Below are 26072 nucleotides of genomic sequence, written 5' to 3' on the forward strand. Positions count from 1 at the left end.
CAGCTGGTACCAATGCCTCTCTCTCATCTCCATCTCCATCCAATTCTATGCACACTTTTCCACTACCCATCAGCAACCTCATCCCCAACCCTTCCACTTTCTACTTTATCCTTCCCATCCCAAATCCTTCCCATTTCCCCTTCACGTTCTCTTTCCCTTCTCAACCCCCATCCCAGTCTCCCCCTCATTTCCATTACTCCATCCCAGCCTGTCGTTCAGTAAGGAGCAGAGAGCATGCGATGTCAGCACTGAGCCCGGTCGTGTTTAACAGCTGAATTAAAAGCGTGGAAGAAGAGCAGAGCTTCCTCCCCCTCCACTTTCCCTCTTCGTCCTCATCCCATCCTCTTTTCCCCTCCCCCCCTCCAAAAGCGCTCATCCTCCATCCTTCCCTTCGGACCTCCCCGCCGCATGGGGGCGCTGTGCGGCGGCTCCGTGCAGCCATGGCGGCGCTGCGTGCCGCTCTGCTGGCGCCGCTGCTGGCGCTGAGCCGGGCCGGGCCGGGACCGGCGGCCTCCGCCCACGTGGAAGTGGCCGTGTCGGGGCCGGGGGACGCGGCCGGGGACGGCGACGGGACGGCGGCGGGTCCCGGCGGCTCCTACACGCTGCACGGGGCCCTGCTGGGAGGCGGGAGCGGGCCGGGCAGCGGGGAGCCGCGGGAAGAGGAGATCGGGGGGCGGCTGGTGTTGGTGAGCTGGGGGAGGTGGGGTGTGGGAAGGTATTTGGGGTCGATATGGGGAACTGGGGAGTGCTGGAACCGGGGGGAGATGGGACCCGTGTGAGCTCTGGGGTTGGGGTTGGTGGGGTAAGGTGGGAATTGGGGGCGTATAGGGGAGCGTTTGGAGCCATGGGAGGCGGTGTGGGGGCTGGATGGGGGCGGCTGGGGGTGTGATGTCGGCACGTCCCCTCTGTGTGCCCCCCTCACAGCTCCCCTGCTGCCAGCCCAGTCCCCTCACCCTGCCTGCTGCCCAGCTGCCTTGGAATGCCATCAGCCCCTGACTTGTCCATATGTCCCTGACCTGTCCGTGTGTCCAGGTGGGGGATGCGGAGCCGGAGCTGGGTGCTGCTGACAGCTGGATCGGGGTGGTGCCTGTGGGTGAGGAGCCAACAGACAGCCCTCGCAGTGCCAAGGAGGAGTCCTTCACTGCTGCTGTGGTCAGCAAGGTGAGAGCTCCATCAGCAACCCACAGGCACCTTCTGGGGCGCTCAGCAGGGATGTGGGCAGTGCCAGCCCGCTGTGCTGAGCCTTCTGTCCCTGCAGATGAAGCGAGCCCTGGTGCTGGGGGCCTCAGCCCTGCTCATCCTGGCACTGAACCAGAATGCGATCCGAGAGGTAGGAGAGCCCTGCAGTCCTCCTAGCACGCTGTGCACCTGCCCCACTCACAGCTGTTGCTTTTCTGTCTGGTGCAGCTGGATGTCTCCCAGCTCCTTGCCAAGCCCGTCATCGTGATCCAATCCTCGGACAACGTCACCAGGCTGCTGGGAGCACTGCTGCGGTGAGCGTTCCCTTGCAGCAGTCTGATTTGTGCAGTGGGCAGCAGAGCACAGCCAGCACTTGTGCAATGTGGGGAGGCAGAAGGGGCTCGGAAGGTGTCTGGCACGTTCAGCTTGGCATGGGAGCAGGGGCATGTGTGGTGGCTTCACTGATTGGGATACAGGCACGGAGCAGGGATGTGATCTCTGTGTAGTTGCTGAGAGGACTGGGTGGAAAATGTCACTGCCATTTCCTCTGTGTGTCCCTCTGTCCTTGTACACGTCTCAGGATCGGCCTCCCTCAGTGCCCAGCAGGAATAGGGCTGCTGGGTGCTGGGGATGCTGCATGTGGCTGATGCTCTTTGTGCCTCTTGCTCATAGAGGACTACGGGCGACAGCGAAGATCACATACCAGGCGGTGCTGCTGGAGAACCTGGTATGTAAGTCCTCCATCTCCTCTGTTTGGGTATGAGGACAGAGGCACGGCCATGCCCAGCAGCGGGGAAACCTGCAAGGAGCAGGAGCCAGCTCTGCAAGGGCTGTTGGAGCTGCCGGTGTCTCTCAGTCCTGCCTCCTGTGCTGCAACATGCTGTTGTGGTGACGCGGCGTCCTGCCTTGCAGGGGGTGACGCTCACCCTGTGGTCCACCTGTGGCCTGTCCCGAGGGGGCCTCTACGGCGAGTGGCAGGGTGTCATCTGCACCGGGGAGAACAGCTCGCAGGTCCAGGTGCGTCACAGATGTCCCCATGGTCACTCCTCGGTGTCACCGCAGCTGGGGGTGAGGCTGGGGCTGAAGCAAGGGTCTCCCCCTCGCCCCCTGAGCGCCTGGCGGTGCTGTTCCTGCAGAAGTACCTGCAGCAGCTGTGGAACACCATCCTGCTCGTCGCTCTGCTCCTCTGCACGGGGGTGATCGTGCAGGCACAGCGGCAGTCACGGCAAGGCCTGTCGGAGCGGGATGCTGAGGTGGGACGTGGGGAGAGGGGACTGTTTTGTTTGGAGGAAAGGAGGATGAGGGGAGACCTCGTTGTTCTCTGCAACTTCCTGAAAGGAGGTTGCGGCAAGGAGGGCGTCGGTTTCTTTCTCTCACGTGAAGTGTAGATGGGATGTGAGGCAGCGGGCTCGGATTGCACCAGGGGAGGTTGAGGTTGGATGCGAGGATAAATTTATTCACAAAAAGGGTGGTTAGGTGTGGGAAGGGCTGCCCGGGGAGGCAGCAGTCACTATCTCTTGGAGATATTTGGTATTTGGTAGGTATTTAAGGGATGTGTGGCATAGCACTTAAGGACATAGCTGAGTGTTGGAACTGTAGTGTTAGTTGATGGACTTGATGTTCTAATGGATCTCTTCCAACCAAAATGATTCTACGCTCCGCTCGTTTCGCCTCACCTCCCGCTCTGCGTCTCCAGCTGGACCTGAAGCAGCTCATTCGGCGGCGGCTGCTGGCCCTGAAGACCCGGCGGTACAATCCTGGCAAGGCGCTGCGGAGCCGGGCCTGCGAGATAGACAGCTGTGCCGTGTGCCTGGACCAGTTCAGCAAGAGCCAGGTCAGACTGGTGGGGTTGGTCCCAGTGACGATTTGGGGCCACGCGTGCTAACGCCACCCCTTTGCTCTGTTCTGTGGGGCTGAGCCTTCTCGTGCTTCATCAGGGCGGGGGTGTCCTCGTGAGAGGGACGTGTGGTTGGGGGCTGCCCCCCTCTGCGGGCAGGGGGCAGATTGCCTGCTCCTCGTGGCTCACGTGTCCCACCTGCTTCTCTCCCTGCAGTGGCTGCGCGTGCTGCCATGTTCCCACGAGTTTCACCGGGACTGTGTGGACCCCTGGCTCCTCCTGCAGCAGACCTGCCCACTCTGCAAGCATAACATCCTAGGTGGGAGCAGCTTTAGGACTGGGGGATCCTGATGGGTCCCCACACATCCTGCACCCCAGTTCACCCTGTGGGGAGCGTGTACATGCCAGGACGAGGGCTGGGAGGAAGTGGTGCCAGCCACAGGCTGTTCTGCTCTTGTGATCCCCGTGTGACACCCCCTCATCCTTCTCCCTTGCAGGGAACTGCTGTGGAGAGAGCTAGTCGGCCCAACGGACGTGCTCCAGGGACAGACGGACCCATGGCTGCTCTGGGAAGAGCTGGGGAAGAACAGGGCAGGCGTGGGGTGAGCTGTGCTTGGAACTGGAGCAAGGCTCAGCGCAGCCATGCCCTTTGCAGCACCAGGCAGAGCCTGGCCCTTAGGAGAGTGAAGACTCTGGGGGGTTCTCCCTGCTTGGTGTGAGTAGAGGGGCCAGGGGCATGGCTGGGCATTAGCCAAATGGCTGGGGGATGGGTGCCAGGGAAAGCACTCGTGGGTATAACTGGGGAGGGGCCACTGAGGCTGTCGGCGGAGTCTGCAGGTACTGAAGGGAAGAGCGCAGGTCTGGCTGTTCCCTCTCCCTGCTCATCATTTTTTCTAAGTCTTTTCTATTTGCCTGTGGCTGCAACAGGTGGGCAGCACCAGGCTGGGAGCCCACCTGCACCTGGGGCTCTGCCATAGCTGAGGGACGGGTGGGGGTGGGGGGGAGGATGGACCACCTTATTTATACTAACTTATTAGAAAGGACAGTACGAGTTAGCTGAACACAGAGTGCTCGGGGACTCGCTGTGAGCCCGCAAGGGCTCTTGTTCCATGTGGCAGCTGGAGCTGCAGCACTACTCGTGGCCGTTGCTATTAAATAGAGAGCTCAGAGAGGCTGCTGTGTCTTGTGTTGTGTGGTCCTTGGACCTGCTGACCACTTTTCCCTGCCGCAGGAGAGCTTTCTAGGCTGCAGCCCATGCTGGCAAGTTAAGCCTGTGAGTTCTCTTCAAAGCTGTGTAGCCGCCTCCTGGGAACAGCTCCCTGAGCCTCGCTGTGCTTAGGCATTGTGTGGGTGCTTCTGAGTTGGTCAGGATCAGAGCTGTGCCACGGATTGCAGCAGCAGCTGAGCTACAGGCAGCTGAACTCCAGTAGCCAGGAATGCCGCCAGCCCTGCTCTGCTCGTTGTTCAGAGCCATCTCTGCCTGCTGAAAATTTCCCCCAGGCCTCCTTGCTTGAATGCTGGTCCTGTTGCTGCCAGCAGTGCTTGTACCTGAACCCACTCCAGTCACCAACACTATACAGTGGTGCTGGGGCTGCTGTGTTGTGGGAGGAGGGGAACACAGCAGCCCAACCCAATGCACTCCACTGCCCTGCACTTCACATTGCTCAACAGAGGGCCAGCAGGGGAAGCTGCGCAGACAGGTTTATTGCGGCCACCATCCTGCAGCAAACAAGGTGAAGCAACAGCTGCTGGCTGGCTGTTAGCCAAGCCTTCTTTCAGCCTCCCAGATGCTGTGGAAGCACTGCCCATGAGTGTTACACCCACTCAGCAACACTGTTCCTTGGGCACAGAACAACAGGCAGGCAGACCGAGTTTCTCAAGGGAATGTACCTTCATGTTTGCAACAGGTAACGAGGTCCTGCAGGGATAAAGGGAGTAGCTGTGTGCTGCTCATTAATGCTTCATCTCTTCCTCAGTTACCCAAGCAGCTATTTGCGGTGCAAGAAGTGGTGTGCTCTGGTTGTACTGCTGCTCCCTCTGGGCTTGTGGGGAGCCAGCGCCAGGCCCTTTGCTGGCAGCGTGATGCAGGCTCTGGCCTCACGTGCAGGTTCTGCTGGGAGCAGCTGATGTTGCTGGCTGCCCACAGATCGCTGCCAGGCCTTGCTGGTGGCTCTTTGTGATCCTGTGCCATCTCCGCTGCCTTGGCTGCTCGGGGGTCTGTGGAGGGGAGAAGTGGAAGAGGTTGAAAGGGGGTAAGAAGTGGAAGCCCCCCCAGTGCTGTCCTCTGTGCTCCCACTCACCCTGCAGCCTCCCCTCCGCGTTGACTGCTGAGCTGAGTCCACAGCTGGGTCTGTGGGATGTGCTGGGGAAGAGAGAGAAGGTGAAACTCCTGTGTTTGGCTCTGTGATTGCTTATCTTGGCTTCTGCCGTGGGTGGATTTCACTGCTGAGCAGGTAGTGGCGAAACGGAGGCACAGCAGCCACGAGGGCTGATGTAAGGAAGCTGGGAACCAGCCCCGGGCACCTCAGCAAAGCAGCTTACTGCTGCTGGTTCAACCAGACTGATCTCTGGAGAGACACCACAGAACCAGGGAGCTGGGCTTTGTCCTGCTCAGCCCCACGAGAAGCAGATCCGGAGCCACAGGCAATGCTGCATAAGGAGCACCACAGCCTTCCTCTCCTGGGAGACTTTTTTTACCTCCTTTAAGTGCACGGCCAAGGAACTGATCCCCAGGGGTTGTGGGACAGGGTTTGCAGGGTGGCCCTGGGGCACACAGTGTACCCCATCCTGCCAGCCCCCCAGCTCACCTGCAGCACGCCCTGCTGAGCTGCTGCCTTCACCTTAGCCAGTGCAGCCATGAGCCTCGTGTTCTCCTGCTCCAGCACACTGATCCTGATGTGGTTGGCCTGCAGCTGCTTCTCCATGTCTTCGGTGATGTTCCCAGTGCCTGCAAATGAAACATGGCACTTCATGTCAATCCCAAACTCAACACACTATCAGCACAGAGGTGCTGGCAGCAGAGCCTGTCCCTGCTCCCTGGGACCACTTGCTCTTCTGTCCTCCCTCTTGAGCAAGGCAATAGCTGCTGGAAATGAACCTTCCTGAACTGGAGAACAACAGCACAACCCTGGAAGTGGCAGCTGGGACCCCAATCTGTCATTTGAAACAGCAAGGACAAATGCAGCCATGTCCAAGTCCTTGCCCTGCTTTTGTGCCAGATGTGGGACACAGCACCCACATAAAGAATCAGGTTAAGATGGTAGCGGCTTAGTGCCTCACAGGGACTGAGCCCTTCCTGGCTGCAACTGACTCATGTCAGGAGGACAGACTGTTACACAAGTGACACCAATGTGCCCAGGGCTGACAGGATTCCGCCTGAGCTCCAGGAGACCCCAGAGGTACAAGCCTGCTGCTGCTAAAGCAGGCACTGCTGCCTGCTGCCCTGTGCCTTACTCTCAAACTGTGTCTCAACGGGGATGTGGAGCTCAGGGAAGAACACCAGAAGTTTCTCCCGCTCCTTCAGCTCCTTTGTCTGCTCCTCCAGCCCAGAGACATTCTCCCGTAGCTTGGAGATGCACTGCTCCAGGCTCTGCTTCTCCTGCTGCAACGTGTCCAGCAACTCCTGTGGGGCCACAACAGATGGGTGAGTTTTGGGGGCACCTTCCCAAACCTCATTATGGTACAGTCTGGGGAAGACTGTCCTTAATGGAATAAGGATATCCCCAAACAGAGGGACAACGTCGTCCCTGTAATGATCTGTAACGATCTGTAATGATCTCTGTGTGTCTGAAGCACAGGCTGCTTCAAGCAACCGTGAAATGAGTCTGAGAGAGAAGGGTCACTATGTGGAAGTGGCCCTGTGGCAATGTCAAAGCTGTCAGAGCCACTGTCCTGGGAGAACTGCCCACAAATGTGAGATGGGGCAGAGGTGGCTCCTGGGAGCCCTGTGGCACAGCTGTGTCCTGTCCTGGCTGCTCCCCTGACAAATGCTGGGTACCTGCTGCACTCGTAGCTGGTGCATGCTCTGCTCCTTCTGCTTCTGGCTCTCCTGCAGCTGCTCTGCCATCCGGGCTCTGTTCTCCTCAGCCTCCCCCAGGCTAGCTTGCAGCTCCTCACGCTCCTGGTCCAGGCTGTCCAGCTGCTGCAGCAGGGTGCTCTGCTTGGCCTGCAGGGACTGTGCAGGGAGGCGAGCCTGCTGGAGGCTGCTGCTGCCCTGATGCCAGTGCCAGAGAGAAGCAGCACCCATGGCAGTGAGAGGTTGTGGTCACAACTGGACAGCTCCAGAGAGCTCTATTCATACCTTCTCGTGCCTCAGTGTGCTCTCCACTTTGGCCTTCTCCTTCTCCAGCTGGGTAGTGACTGCACTCAGCTCTTGGCCCAGGCTGTCCCGCTGTCTGGTGAGCAGCTGCACCTCCTCCTCCAGCTCCAGCACCCGGCTCCTGGCCACCATCACAGTCTTCAAGTCCTCCAGCAAAGTTTGCTTGGTTGCCTCTGGGGAGGCACAGCAACTGTGGCACAGGCTGGGCAGAATAGGAAGATGCTCCCAAGCCAGGAGGTGTCTTTAGGGGCCCTACAGCCTCTGCAAGTGCTGGAGAGGGATGGTAGCAGGGCTCTTGGTGTCCCAGGGAACCTCAAATCTCAGCCAGCACCAGTACCAACCCACCCTGGTGCTGGATGATGTTTGGGCACTGCAGTGAGGTCATGTCATCCTTTCATTCCCACTAGGTTTAACCCAACAGATTCTGGGAGAGCCAGGAGTTACATGGGTGAAAAATGTGTGAGATCAGAGCCAGACTCGGGGAGAGATGTGCCAACTGGATGAGCACCCCAGGTCCTTACCCAGCTCCTGCACAGCAGCCTGCTTCATGGCCAGTGCTTCCTTTAGGGCAGAGATTCGCTCTTCCAGCAGAGCAGCTCCTAAATCAGCACAAAAGACTACTAAACATTAAACAGCTCCTCAAAGAAATTAAAACAAAGAGGCAGAAAACGACTGTGCCAAAGCATCTTTTCACCCAGTAATTGTATCATGCTGTGCTTCAGCAGGGAGGAGGCAGTGAGATGATGAGGGCAAGCAGCTCCCACTGCTGGGGGTTAGGCTCCCAGCAGGGAACAGCTGCCAGCATGTGAAATGCTGCAGAGATGGGACACAGAGAGCGTGTGGAGCTTGCAGTGGTGGAAAATGAGATTATGGGAATGGAGAAGCAGCAGCAGAAGCTGGGAGATGATGAGGACATCAGGAAAGCCAGTGATGCCAGTGGAGGAGCCTTCATCTACTCCAGCTGCTGCTGTCAATGCACGGATAAAGGGCCAGGTAAACCCACAGCATGGCTCGTCCCCTTGTCTCAGCCATGCCAGACATCTGAAAACTATGTAATGACCCTACAGGGAGCGTTTTCTCACCACTGATGCAGGACCTAGCAAAACTAGTGGCCAAAGCCCTGCTCGTAGTGCTGGAACCAAGATTTGACTGCAGGCTGCCGCCTCCTGCAAATACCCCCAGACCTGGGAGGGGGTGCAGGGGACAGCAGACAGCACTGTACCTCTCCGTAGATCATCCTTGTCCTGCTCCAGCCTGGCTACAGCCTCCAAACGCTCTTTGTTCTTTACTTCTAGGCTCTGTTCAGCCTCCTTCCTCTGCCGTGCTTGGGTCTCCTTCTCCACCTGAAGCAGCCGAGCAAAGTCCTCCACCTGCTTCTGCAGCTCATCCTTCTCCTTCTTTGACTCTGACAGCTCAGACTTCAGAGGGCTGAGCTGCTCCAGCAGTGTGTGGAGGTGTTTGTTGATGCATGAGAGGTCTTTGCTTTGCTCCGAGACCCAGTAGCTCACATCACTTGCAGAGAGGATCCTTCTCCCCTCAGTGCCCTCCACCACCTCCTGGAACCTGCTCAGAGCTGAGGGGATGTTCTGGCTCTGGCAGATGCTGATGATGGCTTTGCTGACCTCTTGAAAGCCAGCCTGGAAGCTGTCACAGGTGTCACAGGGTGCTGGAGGCTCTGCTGCCTGCGTGTGGATGCTGCAGCTGCCCTCAGTGCTCCAGGCAGATCTGGGCTGGGAGCTGCCTGAGGTATTGCTGACAGCCTGCCACGGGGAGCTGGGTTGGGCAGCACCTGGGGGTGTGCTTGACTCTGAAGTAGATGGCAAGCAGTCCTTCAAGCATTCCTTTGCAGTTCTCTCAGCCTCAGAGGTGGATTGGAGTGCAGCGATATCCTTCCTGCAAGTCTTCTTCTGGTGAAAAGAGCACAGGACACAAACATAGAGCCCAGACTGAACCTCATCTCCTTCACCCAGGGAGGTGGTGGAGTCGCCGTCCCTGGCAGCGTTCAAGAGGCACCTGGATGAGGAGCTACGAGACGTGGTTTAGTGCTTGTGGTACTGATAGGAATGGGAGGGGGGTTGGACTGGATGATCTTGCAGGTTGTTTCCAACCTTGTGATTCTGTGATTCTGTGATCCATTATCAGCATATCATAAACAATTCAGGAGAGCTGAATGCAGAGATATGAAGGATGGGGACAAGATATCAGTGCAGCCAAGAAGCTACAAGGTCAGAACGTGCACCCTCAGAGGTTGCTGGAGTACAGTGCTCAGGGTTCACTGTTTATTATGTTACCATGAAAGTAGGTGCCCTGTAAGCAAAATGATGTTTACACACAGCATGGGTTACCGTTGGTTCTGCCTGGCACAAGGGAACTGAATTTCTTAAGCTCACAGGTAGCTTTTTGGTCACTGCCTGCTAGATAGCAGAGCTGTGGTTTCACAAAGCTGCTGCAGCAGAACTTCCTCCCTGGCTCTTGTTTTTGTTATTTTCCCTTCTGTCACACCTCACTGTACTTTCTCCTGGCTATGTGAGATGAATTATTCTGACACTATGCCACAAAAGGCATCATTTTGAAAATAAAACACAGGGGAGAGGCATGGCATTTTTACCACAAATCATTTCACTGATTTAGGCCACCTCAGCCCCACACAGTGTGGGTCAGCAGAGCCACAGAGGTAGCACATTGGTAAGGTGAGCATATTTTTTCCAAGCAATAAGAGCAACCAGGCTCCACAGTCCCAAAACCCTGGTGGAAGCCTGGAGGTCACAGTCAGGGAGCGCATCTGGAGCAGCCACTACATGTACCATGGCATCTCAGAGAAAGACTGCAACATCAGCCCCGTGCCATGGGCATGCCTGGCATATCATAATTGTGTGGCTGTTGAGCCATTATGCCCGCACACCCTTGTATGTCCCACCTCAATCTGAAGCTGCTGGTAGCAGGCTCCCAGTCGCAGCATGCTGTGCCAGCACCTCCTCACCGTCAGCCCCGCCGACATGCAGGGTCCCACTGCCTCCGCTGGGGGCACAGCTCGCTCGCTGAGCAGGTTTTCTGCATAGCCCGTGAAGCTCTGCAGCAGCAGCAGCAGCCTTTGTGGAAAAGAAACACAGCTTAGAGGAATAAAATATTTGTAACGGGAAGAAGGCCCTTGGCATTTAACAGAGCAGTGAGCCTGAAAAACCAGCACGGCAGCAAAGGAGGCTGGATTTCAGTGTATGTTATAACCCCTCAGGCCTGGAACAAGACCGGGAAGGATTAAATCCCCCTGCAGCACCAGGATGTAACTCCAAGGGGCTGCAGTTAGACTCTCCATAAAGATGTGGGCCACTCACTGCTGTTATTGAAGGTGTATTGTTAGGACCAGGTATCCAGAGATAGCTCTGAGGGCATGGCTCATCTTTAAAATTGAGTTGTTTTCATAGAATCATAGAATAGCTTGAGTTGGAAGGGACCCCCACTATCAATACAAGCAGGGGACTAAAGAATTGAGCACAGCCCTGCCAAAAATGACCTGGGGGTACTGATGGATGGCAGCAGGATATGAGCCAGTACTGTGCCCTCACAGCCTGAAATGCCAACCGTATCCTGGGCTGCATCCAAAGCAGTGCAGCCAGAGGGAGGGGATCTGCCCCTCTGCTGTGTGCTGTGAGACCTCACCTGCAGTGCTGCGTCCAGATGGGCAGTGCTCAGTGCAGGAGAGACACGGAGCTGTTGGAGCACAGCCAGAGGAGGGCCCGAAAAATGCTCCAAGGGACTGAGACATTCAAGGCCAGGCCAGATAGGGCTCTGAGCACCCTGATCTAGCTGTGGGTGTCCCTGTTCACTGCAGGGAGTTGGACAGCTGACCTCCCAATGATTTTATGATTCTTTGACCTCAAAGACCACCCAGTTCCAGCCCGCTGCCCAAACCATTTGTCCGCATCAGACAGGCCAGACATCTTCCCTCCATGGGGAAAGAGCCGCTGTGCCCCAGCTGCTTTTTGCAGGGCGCTCTGCCCGCTCACCTGTCTATCACCAGCTCCAGCAGTACCACATGTGCGTGCTGGCTGAACTCGGGGTCGCCCTCGGCGTGGCTGTACCTCTCCAGCAACACCACCAGATCCAGCTCACAGGACACTTTGTTGGGGAACTTCCAGGAGGGGAAGCGTGCAGGGCCAGTGCGGGAGGTGACGTCGGCGATGGCTCCCTGCAGGTCTCTCAGGTCGGCCTGCAGGCTCGCCATGCAGCCAGGGTGACCCAGGAGGTGTGCCATGCTGCAGGACGAGGCTGGGTGGACGGACAGATGGACAGATGGACGGACAGTCTCTGTGGGGCAAAGGTGGGCAGTGCTAAAAACGAATCGTGGGTGACACCAAAGGGCTGCCAGGGGAATGGAGGGGACAGGTGCTGCGTCCCCAGGGCTGGAAGATTTGGGGTGAGGGGTGCCTGAGGAGGGCAAGCAGCAGCCGTGGGGGCACTGAGGGAGCCGGGACGCCGGGAGGGGCCAACCGGGGACAGGTGAGGATGTAGGGCCGGCGGCTGGGCCTAGGCCGCGGCGCCGCACCCGCTGCCATGGCAACGCCCCGCCCCGCGATGCGCAGCTCCGCCCGCTGCCCCTGCGCCCCACGTGCGCGAGCGGAACAACCTTCGGCGTATGCGCGCCCCCCGTCTGCCCGCCCCTTCCTGCCACGGAGCGGTGCGTCACTTCCGGCGCGCGTGCGCAGTTCTAGGCGCCCGGCCGCCATTTTGTGAGCGGCGCTGCCCCTTTCTTTGCGGCCTTTACCGAGAGATCCCGAGCAGCGCCATGCCGGCCGGTCCCGTGCAGGCCGGGCCTCCGGCGCAGCCAGCGCCTCCCGCGGAGAGCAAACCGGTAAGAGCCGCGCTGAGGGGAGGCCGGGGGGCTTCGGGCCTGCGAACTGCGCGGGCGGGGTTAGCGAGGCCTGCAGCGGCGGCCCTGTCCCCGTGCACGGCCCTGTCCCTCGGCCTCCCGGCTGCCCACAGCTCTGCGGCATCGCAGCGAGGCGACACGGCGCTGGGTGATCAGACATCCCTGGGCTTAATGCTTTTTGCTGTTTGGAAGAAGTGGGAATGAAAGCTGAAAGGAGTCGTTGTGTTTTCCTCTTAATTTGCTACTTAGATCATTAAGGTTGGAAAAGATCCCTTGGATCCAAGGTCCGACCTCAGCCCACCCCCACCGTGCCCCCTGCCCACTTCCCTCAGTGCCACAGCTCCACAGTTCTGTAACACCTCCAGAGATAGCGACCCCACCGCTGCCTGGGCAGCTGTGCTACCATAGCACCACTCTTTGGAGAAGAAATATTTCCTAATATGCAGCCCGATTAAAAGTTTATCTCTTGAAGCTTTCAGGGAATTAACAAGCGGTAACAACCTGCCAGGCTTTCGGTGATTATAAAGATGTCCTGTGTGTCTGTTCTGTGAAAGCTGTGCTGTGAGGGAAGGGAGGCACCTTCAGCATCCTGCAAAGAACTGCAGCTGGCTGCATTGAAAGGCAAAGCTGCCCTTGGGAGAGTGTTGGGGCCGTGGTTCAGGTCCTCCCACAGCTGCAGAGAGGAAAACACCCTGCTGATTTCTTCTCAGCTATGGGAAAGTCTTTAATGCAGCCTTAGTAGGATGGGAAGCTGTGTGTTATTTAATGTTGGCTTGAGCGCTTAGATTCCCATTTCTGGTAGCCCTGCAGACCATTAGGAATCATAGAATCATTAAGGTTGGAAAAGACCACTGAGATCATCTAGTCCAACTGTCACCCCACCCCACCGTGCCCACTGACCACGTCCCTCTGTGCCACATGCACACATTTCTTGAAAGCTTCCAGGGGCAGTGACTCCATTGTTGCCTGGGCAGCTGTGCCAGTGCAGCACTGCTCTTTCTGAAAAGAAATTTATCTAAATATCCAGCCTGCAATGCTCTTAACTTCCAGAGCTGTCCAGCAGTGCTGAATTATTCCTATGTGTGGTGTTATAGGCACACTTTGCTACATCTTGGCTCAGCATCTATAAACTTGCACTGGATTGAAGCTGAAAGAGCAGAAACACTGGGAAGAGTTGTTTGGTTCCCGTGGGACAGCCTTCCTGCTTGCCTCGCTGCAGCAGCCCCCGCAGCAGGTGCCCTTGACAGGCTGACAAACACCATCTCCCTGCCTGGGAAGCTGGGGAGTGCTGCTGCCTTGCAGGACTGCAGGTTCAGATTGTTAAACCGTGTCTTGGTGCCAGGAAAATTCAGTGCTTTGGGGACTGAGGAGAATAGGCAGTTCTGTCCACTGCAGGAGTTGCTGTTTGGAGTACTTAATTCTTACAGAGCACTCCTTCAGCATGGTATTTCAGAACAGCTCACTAAGGTACCTTAGGTCTGTCACCTCCAGGTGCAGATGAGGAAACTGATAGAGAGAGGGAAGTGAATTTTACAGCTCAACTCACTAAAAATAAACCCGGTGTATGTTTGGAAACTACCAGGCTATGCTTTCACGCTCTGATGCTGATGTATAATGTGATATTTGAGATCATTTGTAGTCCCTTTTCTTGTTACCAGGCTAGATTTAATCTGAATTTACTGTCTTGACTAGTTGCAAATATTGCAGAGTGAAAGGTATCTTCCAGAGATGGTGAGGTGGTGGTACAGGAATATTCTTCTACTTAGGAGGTAACAGTACAAAAGACGGTAAGAAAAATGTTTTTATTGCAGCCAGAAGAGGAGCCAAAAGAGGAAGCAGCACCAGCCAAGCCTGTGGTGGGAATTATTTATCCTCCTCCTGAGGTCAGGAATATTGTTGACAAGACTGCCAGCTTCGTAGCCAGGTAAACAGCACGAGTGTTGTCTTGTCTTCCGTGGGATTCTTCTGCCTCTCACCTCCCAGTGCTACTGTCTGTCTCCAGAAGCTGAAACTGGTCACAGTCCCACAGCGTTCCATAGAGGTTTCAAGGATTGAATTTTTACCAGAGAGGTTGTAGAAAAGAGGCAGCAGTTGTCTTCTTAGAGATGTAACGTGTGCTTTGCTAGAAAAGCTGTGGTAGTAATTAAATTCTTTTTAAAATGGCCTGAAGGGCAAACAGAGTTCCAGGTAGAAGGGAAAGGAAGCCTTGTTACTAGCACTTCATTCAATGAGTGAGCCAAAGAAGTCATTAATTTATTTTCACTCTATTTTACAATATGTAGGCAGTCACCTCTTTTAGGGTATGCTGGATTCCCAAGGCTCAGTCCCATCCCTGTTTGCCTACAGCTCCATGAAGTGTCCCAGCCTCTGGGGCATGCTGACTCCGATGTCTCTCCCCCTCTATAGCCCAGGGGGTAGAAGTGCATGTTCTCAGGGAGAGGTCTGGGGTAGGCAAGCTGCCCGTGATGTGCGTGGCATGTTTTGATTAGCAGGTCGATGATCACAGCTATAGATGTCATAGGTGGGGGAGAAACCTGAAAGTTTGATGTGTTTTACTCATTCGGGCTCTTTTCTCCTGTTATCAATGTGCAAACACAAGCTGCTGCTGTTGGCCTGGCCGTCGTCTTCTATGTTCTTAAAATGCTGAAGTATTTCTGGCTGCCTTCATGCTATGTGGGGTATCAAGGGACTGGATCTCGGTCTTTCTGGCTGAGTACAAATAGCACAGGAAGTGAATTCCTCAGCTGGCTATGTGAATTCTGCATGGCATCCAGGCAGGCTGGACGCTGTGTGCTTCCACATTGCTAAAATGGAACTGCTGGTTTAAGGCAATCACTAAATGATGGTCTGGTCAGAGACACTTGCTGTGTAACTGATCTCTAAAATGCTGCTGAGGAGCCTGAGCTTGCTTTGAAGATAAGGAAGAAACTTTGTTTATCCTCTCCTATTGTAGAGACATCTTCTTTTGGGAGAGATTTAGTGCCTAAACAGGGCCAGAGAGTATGAAGGGAAGCATGCTGCAGCAAGCTTTTAGCTTTCTTAATCTCCCCTCAGAAAATAAGTAGCTGTTAACTTCAGGTGGGAGTAGAGGAGCTAAAACTGGCTCTCCTAAATGCAGCAATGGAGCTCTCCAGTGTGGTCCATCTCTGAGCAGGCTGGTGATTACCTACCTTTTCTTTAGCTGAACTTTCTTGAAATGAAACTAGTTTTAAGAACTTGGTAGTCTAGTAAGGAGCTCGTGAATATCTTCCAATAAACCATGTCATCATCCAGTCATGTTTGATTTGAGTATACCCAGTGGAATGGGAAGTTTTTGACTGTCCTAAAAATGTTTGCTGTGAAATGCTGAAGACTAAATTAGCTCATGGTGTGTGACTGGCTGCTGTGTTGGGTGTGGGTTATTTAGAGGTAGGGAGAGGTAAACTTCTTCCACACAGGAGAGAAACTTGCCTGCTGGAAGGCAGACGCATGAACACAGCCTGCTGTGAAAGAAATGGGCTTCTGTGCTTGAGTTGATACCCATTATCTAAACTTATTTTTCCACCCTGCAGAAATGGTCCAGAATTTGAAGCTCGAATTCGTCAGAATGAAATAAATAACCCTAAGTTCAATTTCTTGAATCCCAACGATCCTTACCATGCGTACTACCGGCACAAAGTCAGCGAGTTCAAGGAGGGCAAAGCACAGGAGCCCTCAGCTGCTATTCCCAAGGTCATGCAACAGCAGCAAACTGCTCAGCAGCAGCTTCCACAGAAGGTACATGTTCCTTTTCGCTTCGATTGCTTCTCACTAATTGTTTCTCACATCGTGATGCTAGGCAGAGTGATGAAAGTAGAAAGACAGTGTGAAGGAAGGACTTAATTTCACAATGGTCGCAATAGAGGACAACTCACAGGCATGAAATTTAGCATCTGGGACTTTCTTTTGATGCAGATGTGCATCCTCTGGTTGCTGGTAACTAAAAAGTTGTGTGAAAGATCAATAAATTGTGTTACTTGGTGCATTTTAATTATATTTAGTTATGCATTGACTTGTATGGTACTTAAGACTCAGTGTTCACGTGGAGTGTATGAATTTAGGGCTACCATACACAATCCTCAGATATCCTTTGGAGTTCAGTTTGGGCACGTTGCATACACTGTCTCAGAGATACACTTCTGTTTTGTTGCTCTTTCCTGCCAGTGGGATCATCATCTTCTGAATACGTATACAAAACATTGCTAATCTTGCTTAGTTGTCTTCATAGACTTTTTCATAGTGGAAAAAGGATGCTGACTGAGCCTTCTACATGCTTTGCATGACCTTATGCATTGTGGAATTGCCTGAAGGACTGGAGGATTGTGGTGAAGTCCTGATAGCCTGCAGTGTCATTAGCTGAGGGAACAGTGTTTGTTTGAAAGTACACCCAACTACAGAGAGAAACCCAGCATTACTGCTTTCCTTCCGGTCCTTGCAGTTGCCAGAATATCTAGACTAACCTTGTTTTCCTTCAATGGCCGAAGGGAAGATGAGCCCTCTGGAGTGTTCAGTGCCAACTCGATTGCAGTCACTGAGCAGTCTCCATCCTGCTCTGTAGGTGCAGGCCCAGGTGATCCAGGAGACGGTTGTTCCAAAAGAGCCACCTCCAGAGTTTGAGTTCATCGCAGATCCACCCTCGATTTCTGCCTTTGATTTGGATGTGGTGAAGCTGACAGCGCAGTTTGTGGCTCGGAACGGGAGGCAGTTCCTGACTCAGCTGATGCAGAAGGAGCAGAGGAACTACCAGTTTGACTTCCTTCGCCCGCAGCACAGCCTTTTCAACTACTTCACAAAGCTGGTTGAGCAGTACACGAAGGTACTCGTGGCAGTGCACCTCTCAGGTCGATTTCTTCAGCAGCACTCTTGATTTTGAAGACTATGATGCCCTAAAACACAGCTGGCCTAGAAATACACACAGGTCTAGGAGTCCATCCTTTAAAATTGCCCTTTAAAAAGGGTGGATCTCTTGCAGCTTGTTGGCAACATGCAGCACTGTATGCTCTGGGTTATTGCTTTAGTCTTTGATATTCTTAAGTAACATAAATAAATTCAAAAAGTGGCATTTCTTAAAGTACTGAGTGTAGGTAGAGCAAAAGTGAATGGTTTAACTGCAAGTACAATGATTTGACCAGACTGGAGAGATGGGATATAGCCACAGAGTTCTACTATTAATATGGAAAGAGAATAATTGCTCTTAAGATTTTGGCAAAAAGCAGTCATGAACTGTCCTGCAAAATGTGTTTCAGATCTTGATCCCACCGAAAGGCTTACTCATCAAGCTCAAGAAGGAGGCTGAAAACCCCAAAGAAGTCCTGGATCAGGTATTACACGAATAACTCTCAAAATTGCTGAAGCATTTCAGTTATGTGTTGAATTCTGTCTCTGCATACATCTAATTTGTTGTCTGTCAATTCCCTGCTGTGAATCTTTGGGAGGACCTAATGTGTCACATCTGGCTTGCTCTTGATTCAAGAGATCCACATTCCAGCTTTAGAAAGCCACTTCATGAGGCTGGTGCAGTGCTCTTTCAGTAGGCAAGCCTAGAGCTTCTACATAAGTTACAGTTATCCCTGCCTGGCCTCCAAAGCAGTCCTTGTATAAATACCTTGAGAGGGCTTTTAGGATAAATTTTAGACACTGTAGAGATTATTATTACGTATTTTTGGTGTGACATTTGGTGCTAACTCTGGGTCTGCTTGTACAGGTGTATTACAGAGTGGAGTGGGCAAAGTTCCAGGAGCGAGAGAGAAAGAAGGAAGAGGAAGAGAAGGAGAAGGAACGTGTTGCTTATGCTCAGATTGATTGGCATGACTTTGTGGTTGTGGAAACGGTGGACTTTCAGCCCAACGAGCAAGGTAGTGAAAAGAGGCATTGTAACCTCAGGAAACTCTGCTTCCTCTGAGTACGGTGTTGGTTTTAGGAAGAGGTGGGGTTTTACAGCTGTATAGCCTTCAAAATGAAAAAGCTTCCTAATGATGGGGTAGGGCTGGATTCTTTGTTTTTTGGAATCAAGCAGTGTGCTGTGGCAGTGTCTGCTTTTCTGTCTCAAAACAGGACAGCAAAACTTGTCCTGCTTTCTGGTGGTGCTTTCACCTTTAAGTAACTCTGTCTCCAGGTGCTGTTATAACGTTGGTCATGATGGAGTTTAAAACAGGACGAGCAAATACCTTAGCTGGCAGGAGCTTTTGTTGCCCCTGTTTTGTAGAAAAACTGTTTCTTAAAAAACTGGTATTTCTGTTTTCTTCCCATTGTGCAATCGAATGGGATCAAGAAACAGAAGCTGTGTTTTCTGCACTGTAGGGAATTTCCCACCTCCCACCACTCCAGAAGAGCTGGGAGCTCGAATCCTCATCCAGGAGCGCTATGAGAAGTTTGGGGAAAGTGAGGAGGTAGAGATGGAGGTGGAGTCAGATGAAGAAGATGAAAAACAAGAGAAAACAGATGAGCCTTCGACTCAGCTGGATCAAGACACGCAGGTGCAGGATATGGATGAGGTAGGTGGCCAGCAGAATTGGCATTATTCTTGCCCTGTGAGATTTGCCTGGGGTTTATTATGGTCTTCATTATAGTACATTTCTCAGTATATTGAGGGAATGAGATTTCCATCCTTCTAACTGAATTTCAAAACGACCTGGAATACTGGAATATGGTGTATGTAATATTTTCTGTGGTGATACAATTTACAAGAGGAATCTGGGAATTCAGTCACCCGGTGAATTGATACGAGTTCATTTCTGTCATCCAGCCTTCTGAACTTTTCTCACACACCAGGGTCTGGAATGTTGAAAAATGACTCATTTTAGACTCTTCCTTTTAACCACTGCATATAAGCAGTTTTTCTGTTAGCAAGAAACAAGATCATCAAGGCTAACCGTGAGCCCTGGCTTGCCATGCTGTGGTAATGTGGAAGCTGAGGCATACTTGCTTCCTTTTTTCAGTCTGCTTAATTTTTGCACTCATGATTACCCAAAGGAACCACTGTAGTAGAGGTGTTGAGAGGCAAAATAGCTCAGTTACTTTGAAGGTGCATAATCAGTCCTTGTAGTTTTGCACAGGATTTTTTTACGCCTCTCTAAAGTTTTTTGTGGGAGTATTTGACTGCTGGAGCACAGTTTGATTTTCTTTCTTTAAATCAGGGCTCAGATGACGAAGATGAAAGTCAGAAAGTTCCTCCTCCTCCAGAAACTCCGATGCCGCCACCTCTTCCTCCCACACCAGATCAGGTCATCGTGAGGAAAGACTACGATCCCAAAGGTGAATCAAGCTGCCAGAGATCAGCTGTATTAATGAAGGATCACCAAGCTGTTTGTTTCTGGGCTGCATCCTCTGGTGGTGTGTTTTTAACAGCGTGGTTTTGTTCTTCCAGCTTCAAAACCGTTACCGCCTGCCCCAGCTCCAGACGAGTATCTTGTTTCCCCCATCACTGGGGAGAAGATTCCTGCCAGTAAAATGCAAGAGCACATGAGGATTGGTCTGCTGGATCCTCGATGGCTGGAGCAGCGCGATCGCTCCATCCGTGAAAAGCAGAGCGATGATGAGGTCTATGCCCCAGGTCAGCTTGTGCATCTGGCAAGGCTTGCAAGTTCCTCTTCCTGAATCCTTCTGTGAACGTTTTAGCGTGTCTCCGCTCCCCCGAGTTCCTGCTAATAGGGGAAAAGCTACATCTTAAATGTAGCTTTCTGTCTCATGTCCTCAGTGTTCTGATTATACTGATACTTTTGTTGCTAGTACACTGAAGCCCTTCTGCAAAGATAAAGGCAGAGAGCGTTAGCTGCTGCTGGCCAGACCTCGGTTGCAGTTCCTTTCTGAAAAGAGCAGCTCTAGGCCATTAGGTAGCAAATAGTTTTAAAGATCATTTAATGAAGGATGAAGTCTCTTTTTATTCACTTAGTGGAAGAGTTTCTTCTTGCTTGCAGGTTTGGATATCGAAAGCAGCTTGAAGCAGCTGGCGGAGCGCCGTACCGATATCTTTGGTGTGGAAGAAACTGCCATTGGTAAGAAGATTGGTGAAGAGGAAATTCAGAAACCAGAGGAAAAGGTAGAGTGCAAACTGCTTTAATAGGTTCTTGTAGCATCGTGAATGCTCAGGATTCTTTTTGACCTTGTCACTGTGGTAAAACTACTGTCCTGATCTGTCTGTAGCTCGTATCGTAGTCTGCCCAGGCTGGGGTTGCTCTGATGTCTTTTTATCCTGACAGGTGACCTGGGATGGCCACTCAGGCAGCATGGCCCGCACACAACAGGCTGCTCAGGCCAATATTACTCTTCAAGAGCAAATTGAAGCTATCCATAAGGCCAAGGGACTGGTGCCAGAAGATGACAGCAAGGAGAAGATTGGTCCCAGCAAACCCAATGAAATGCCCCAGCCACCCCCTCCTTCATCAGCATCGAATCCCCCTCCGAGTGCTCAGCCTATCACTTCTGTGCCTCGTCCACCCACAGTAAGTGCTGGGGCTGCCGTAAGTAAAGCAGCTGTGACTGTGGATAATTGGAAGGGAGTCCTGACAAAGCTTCAGGGTTATAGCAGGACACTGGCTGGTAACAGCTTTTGAGAGAAGTTAGCATTCCAAACTGCTCTTAAACCTTCCGAACATCCCTATTAAACTTGCAGTTAAAAACTGAAAATGAGGTATAGGTGGAGTTCTTAATCCTTAGCTGTATCAAGAAGACTGGATGAGTTGCACAGGGGAAGAGCATGGGTGGTGACACCTTGGGGGAGGGAAGCACGGCTAACAAATGAATGGGTTGGGACCTCTTTTTTTTTTATAAACATTTTAAAAAATTGAGACATGATGCAGAAAAACTAAGAAGTGGCAAGTAAGGAATGTTCACAGATGTCTTGCTGCCCGTGTTCTCCTGGAGCAAGGGCTTTGCTCACTCCTCCAAGGTCGCCACATGTCTCACAGTCCCTGAGTGGTGAGGGAAGCAAGAACTGCTTGATGTGTTAATGAGGTTCTGTGCCTGTTTGCAGGGAGCTGGGACTGCCATACGGTGGGCTTGTTAAGGCTCCCAGCAGGCCTCTGCCCAGCAGAAATCCTCCCGGTGTTGCCCTGGTGATTTTAATTTAATCAGAACTGTGGGCAGCACTGGGATGCTCATTCCTGCATGCACCTGCTAAGAAAAAATGGCCTTCTCTCTGCAGATGCCTCCTCCTGTCCGTGCTGCTGTTGTTTCTGCAGTTCCTGTCATGCCTCGTCCCCCGATGACCTCCGTGGTCCGTTTACCTCCAGGGTCTGTCATAGCCACCCCCATGCCACCAATAATCCACACCCCGCGGATCAACGTTGTCCCCATGCCTCCATCTGCTCCTCCCATCATGAGCCCTCGCCCACCTCCCATGATAGTACCAACAGGTCAGTGACTTCAGCTCTTTCCACTTAATTGTCAGTTGATTCCTGTCTAGTGTGGGTTTGAGGCTTGATTCCTTTTTCCCTGTTTGTCTGTAGTAATGGTGCGTAATTGGCGCTGAAAATCTATAAATCTCTTCTTTAAGGATCATTTTTTTTAATGTTTAGTGTGACATAAATCGTAGTCTGGCTTCTGGATCAAGTCATCTGCTCCAGCATGGGAGTTCTGTCTCGTTGGTGTCCATGGGAGCCTGACTGGGTGCACACTCCAAATCCTTGTGACTTTCCAAGTTGAACCAGAATAAAGTGGAGCTGCCAGCACCTGGCTGAGTGTTACAGTTTGTTAGGGAAGTTGCAGCTGCCAGAGGAAAAGCTGTTATCTGGCTCTGGCTCTGTTCCTTGTAGTGGCTTCGTAGCATTGTGGTGGTGTTAAATTAAGAAGCACAACATAAAAACACTTCTGCCTTGGTTTTTTTTCCTTTTTATTTAAATTGAGGTGCTGGCACTGCTCTATGCTAAATTCAGAGCGTTTTCTTTTCTGCAAGATCTGCAGGAAGCTCCCATTCTGCTCGTTGTTTCTTCCTGGACTCTTTCCCATTGTGGAAGATCTGATGTTTGAAGTTTGCATGGTACTGTTGGCTATATTAACTGCTTGCATGAATGATGGCATTTATTTTCAGTCTTTATCAGTCTGCTAAAAGAGCTCATGTAAAGGACTATCTGCTGTTTTCTCAGTGGATGACTGCGTTGTGCTTCCTCTCATCCCATTCCAGCATTTGTTCCAGCACCTCCCGTGGCTCCAGTTCCTTCCCCAGCACCAATGCCTCCCGTTCACCCACCACCACCTATGGAGGATGAGCCAGTTTCAAAGAAACTGAAGAGTGAGGACAGCTTGATTCCAGAGGAGGAGTTTCTGCGCAGGAACAAGGTATGTGTGTGAACTCCCTGCTTGTTGAGAACTGCAGTCCTGGCCCTGCTGGGCTGTTCAGCTGCTTGTGCTCAAAGGGGTTGTAAAGTCCACTGAGAACACAGAGGGGAGCTGATGTGCAGCTATTTCAAAAGAAGGTAACTTGCTGACATGGTTCCTTCCTACTGTCATACCTGAGTAAACTGAACTGCCCTGTATTTTACTAGAAGGAGCAATGTAGTGCTGCACACAGATGGTGCTCTTCTGTAATTAAGGGCAGCGAGATGTAGGGCTATAGTAATGTAAAGAAGAGATAATGCTGATAAGCTTTTAAGTAGAAGGCTGCTAAGCTGGAGGTGCAAAGAGATGTAATAGATCAGTGTCAGCATGGTGGTATGGCAAGGTAAGATCTGCCATAACACAATAGAAATGTTAGAATGAATTCCCTTCTGAGTAACAGCATCACGTTGGGCTGGGTCTTCAGCCCTTCAGGAAGGGAGTGCTGTTCTCCTGGACACTTGTTTGCCTTGTGAAGCCATTTCTTTAATACTGTGTACGTTCCCTCCAAAATACTCTATCTGTGTGCGTGGTGAGCAGCCCACAAAAAGACTGATGGGAGAAATCCAAGTTAAGGCTTTGTTATGGTAACAGTGAAGTGACTTTCTCAGAATTGAGACAAATAATATCTCTGCGTTCACTGGGAATTGAAGATATGTGGTTAGTATTGGGAAGGTCTATAAATACTGTGCTGCTCTTATCACAGTCCTGAGCTCCTTGCCTGTGAGAGACCTTATCATTATTTCCCTTAGGGCCCAGTCACAGTCAAAGTCCAGGTCCCCAACATGCAGGACAAGACTGAATGGAAGCTGAATGGCCAAGTGCTGGTGTTCACTCTGCCACTCTCAGACCAGGTATGTAGCTTATTAACCCAGCCTTTGCCCCTTGCTTTGTTCTTGTGGAGCGTGTTCATGTTGAGAGCAGGGTTGACCTGCGTGACAGGAGCTGTACAATTCTGGATGTTTCCCACTCTGTAGCTTCTTGCCAGGCAGGGTTGTGTGCTAGAGATCTTGATGTTGGCCATCTGTCTAGAAGGAAAAGGTCTGAACAAGGCTTTTTTTTTTCCTAGGTGTCTGTTATAAAGGTTAAGATCCATGAGGCCACAGGGATGCCAGCTGGGAAACAGAAGCTGCAGTATGAGGTGGGTATAAGCCCTGCGACATTACAGCCCTTTTATATTATTATAATATATATTATTAATATATATTATATATTATATATAATATATATATTATTATAATATATATATTAATATATAATATATATTATTATAAGCCCTTGCATTACAGTGCTTTCTCACACTAAAATGGACTTTTTTTTAAAGAAAAGGTTGTACCACTAAGATACAGGAAAGAGCAGAGGGAATGGATTTTCTGCCTGTGCAGCACACTGTTACATTACTGTGCACTGTTGGTGCAGGACAGGCTTCTAATAGTGGCATCAGTGCAACTTCGCTTTGTCTGTGTTAAAGATGAGGCCTCAAGGCTTGAGGAGTATCTCTGAAATGCAGCTAATTTTGTGGAAGGACGACTTGGTTGGAGTTTGTTTGTTTGTTTGCTTTTAAGTGCAGCAGCTTACCCTTGTTCTGTCATGAGCTCAAGAGGTGAGCAACAGTACACTGAAACCCTGGGAGCTCTGAAACACTGAAGGGAGGCAATTTCTTGAGTCTGGTGCTTTTAGATAGGCACTGCTCCTCTTTAGTAACTTGTTTTCAGTCATGCATATGCACAGCTCAACCTGCTGCCTAAGCAGTGAACTTTGAGCTCTTACCTCCTTTGGAATTAGTCTATGGGCAGATAATGTTAACCCTTAGCAAGAAGTGAAGCTTAACTAATTTTGTAAAGAACAAAAAAGGGGAGGAGGGGATCGAAATAGCTTCATTTGTGACTGATTTGATCTGTCTGTTTATAGAGAGCAATTGTGTATCATCTGGCTATGCTCTTCTGTAATCCTAGCACACCTACCTGTTCCTGTGCCAGTTTTGAGACACTGGGATCCCTCAAGGTTTTTCTGAAGCCTGCAGCACTCTTGTCATCACCCTGTTTTGAGAGCAGTGTTAAGAAGGCTTTGTCTACCTGTGGCTTTGTGGGAATGCACCATTAACAGTTCTACTGTCACTGTGTCTTTATTTTTGTCTTCCCCACAGGGCATCTTCATCAAGGATTCAAATTCCCTGGCTTATTACAACATGACAAGTGGCTCTCTGATTCACCTGGCACTCAAAGAAAGAGGAGGCAGAAAGAAATAGGAGCTCTGGAGTCCAGAGGTGTAACAGGGCTGCTTTGCCACTGGTGTAACCCCGGCCATTGAAATCCTCCAGTCTCGTGGGGCTGCTGTGACAAGCTGTAGACTCCAGTTTAGAAAGGGAGACAATGAACCCATAGCTGGGTGGCTGATAAGAGGGGGAAGCTGAAAGAGCCCTGAAAGCTGTGTGCACGTAGCGAGCTAGTATGTAGCTGCAGCAGTCTGTTAGTGATCAGTGCTTAGCTAGAATGATGTTGTCCAGGTTTGCTGTCTCTACAGTGAATTTCCTAGTGAAGCAGCATTGAGGTCATGCCCAGCTTAGTCTAGATCCATCTTTATTTGAGGGATTTTCTGACCAAGAACATCATCTGTCTGACTACAGTATTTGCTGCTTCACTTAACCTTTTTTTTCCCCCCTAATTGAAAATTTATTTCTTTGTATACTTAGTAGTAAGCTCTTTGTTCTTTCTGTCTCATATCTATCTGCAAGAGCCTCTTGCACTGACCCTGACTTGGAGTTCTGTTCTCAGTATGAGCGTGCATGGCTCTCCATTGTGATAAAGGAGATCTGGGGCTGCGTGCTAAGCAGCTTCATGCTTGTTCTGTACAGCCTGTGATTTGTTTTAATAAACGTGCATCTCAGTGCGGGATCCTGTCTGTGGCAGCTCTCATTCTTGGGGATTTAGGCTTTTTGGATGGACTTTGTTCACCCTGGTCTTAAACATGTTATGGGGAAATGCTGGCTTTCATAATCAAAGAGTTTATTCTAGGAAATGCTTGCATTTCATACAATAGGCTGCAAGAAAAGGATTTTGTTAATTTCCTTAGTGCTGCAGTTATTCCTGAGCATAACACAGCTGTGTGTACCAACGTCTGTGTATGGGTGTAGAGAGATTTTGAGCCTAAGCCTAATCAGTGAGAACTCTCTTGGAAATCGTGTCTTATCCTTCCTGTCCTGCAGTCAGCATCCCTTGGTCCTGGGGAGCCTATAGGTCCCGAAAATAGATCAGAGCTGTACTGCAGTTTGAAACACACAGCACAAACACAGTGAGGCTGAGTTAAGCTACGTAGGTGGCCAAGGAAGGTTGGTTGTCTGTTGCTGCCCCAGCAGCCCTGCGATTTGGGCACCTCTGCTCTTTTGGGACAATCCGAAACCATGGATTGTTTTTTTTTTGGGGGGGGGGGGATGGGGAGAAGGGGGTGTTCGTTTTATTGGAGGTGCTCAGGCATTACAGGAACATCCTGTTTACCTTACTTTGTGCTCAGGGGAGAGAGTGATAAAGCAGGAGGGAAGAGAC

General features: G+C 51.5%; 3 protein-coding genes across 3 annotated transcripts; 2 read left to right on the top strand and 1 right to left on the bottom strand.

Annotated features, from left to right (window-relative positions):
• Nucleotides 1-440: 440 nt before the first annotated feature.
• On the top strand, nt 441-3536 carry RNF215 (ring finger protein 215; the record flags this gene model as incomplete). Its single annotated transcript, XM_079543643.1, has 10 exons — nt 441-686; nt 1033-1161; nt 1259-1330; nt 1408-1493; nt 1852-1906; nt 2092-2196; nt 2316-2432; nt 2876-3013; nt 3233-3335; nt 3514-3536. The coding sequence occupies 10 exons, from the start codon at nt 441-443 to the stop codon at nt 3534-3536; spliced, it is 1074 nt and encodes a 357-aa protein (XP_079399769.1).
• A 1468-nt stretch (nt 3537-5004) lies between these two features.
• Nucleotides 5005-11887, bottom strand: CCDC157 (coiled-coil domain containing 157; the record flags this gene model as incomplete). Its single annotated transcript, XM_079544104.1, has 11 exons — nt 5005-5233; nt 5317-5378; nt 5824-5963; nt 6470-6638; nt 7014-7190; nt 7317-7507; nt 7856-7933; nt 8557-9241; nt 10252-10423; nt 11339-11662; nt 11760-11887. The coding sequence occupies 11 exons, from the start codon at nt 11885-11887 to the stop codon at nt 5005-5007; spliced, it is 2355 nt and encodes a 784-aa protein (XP_079400230.1).
• Nucleotides 11888-12117: 230 nt separating this feature from the next.
• SF3A1 (splicing factor 3a subunit 1) lies at nt 12118-24778 on the top strand (the record flags this gene model as incomplete). The annotated part of the gene is made up of 16 exons (XM_079543961.1): nt 12118-12183; nt 14013-14125; nt 15753-15957; nt 16778-17035; nt 17466-17540; nt 17924-18074; nt 18520-18713; nt 19356-19473; nt 19586-19771; nt 20136-20257; nt 20418-20660; nt 21362-21572; nt 22340-22494; nt 23283-23384; nt 23600-23671; nt 24677-24778. 16 exons carry the CDS (start codon nt 12118-12120, stop codon nt 24776-24778), a joined length of 2373 nt encoding a protein of 790 aa, XP_079400087.1.
• Between the last annotated feature and the right edge of the window lie 1294 nt (nt 24779-26072).

The sequence above is a fragment of the Tetrao urogallus genome, assembly GCF_951394365.1.
Source record: "Tetrao urogallus genome assembly, chromosome: 17".
Lineage (NCBI taxonomy): Eukaryota > Metazoa > Chordata > Aves > Galliformes > Phasianidae > Tetrao > Tetrao urogallus.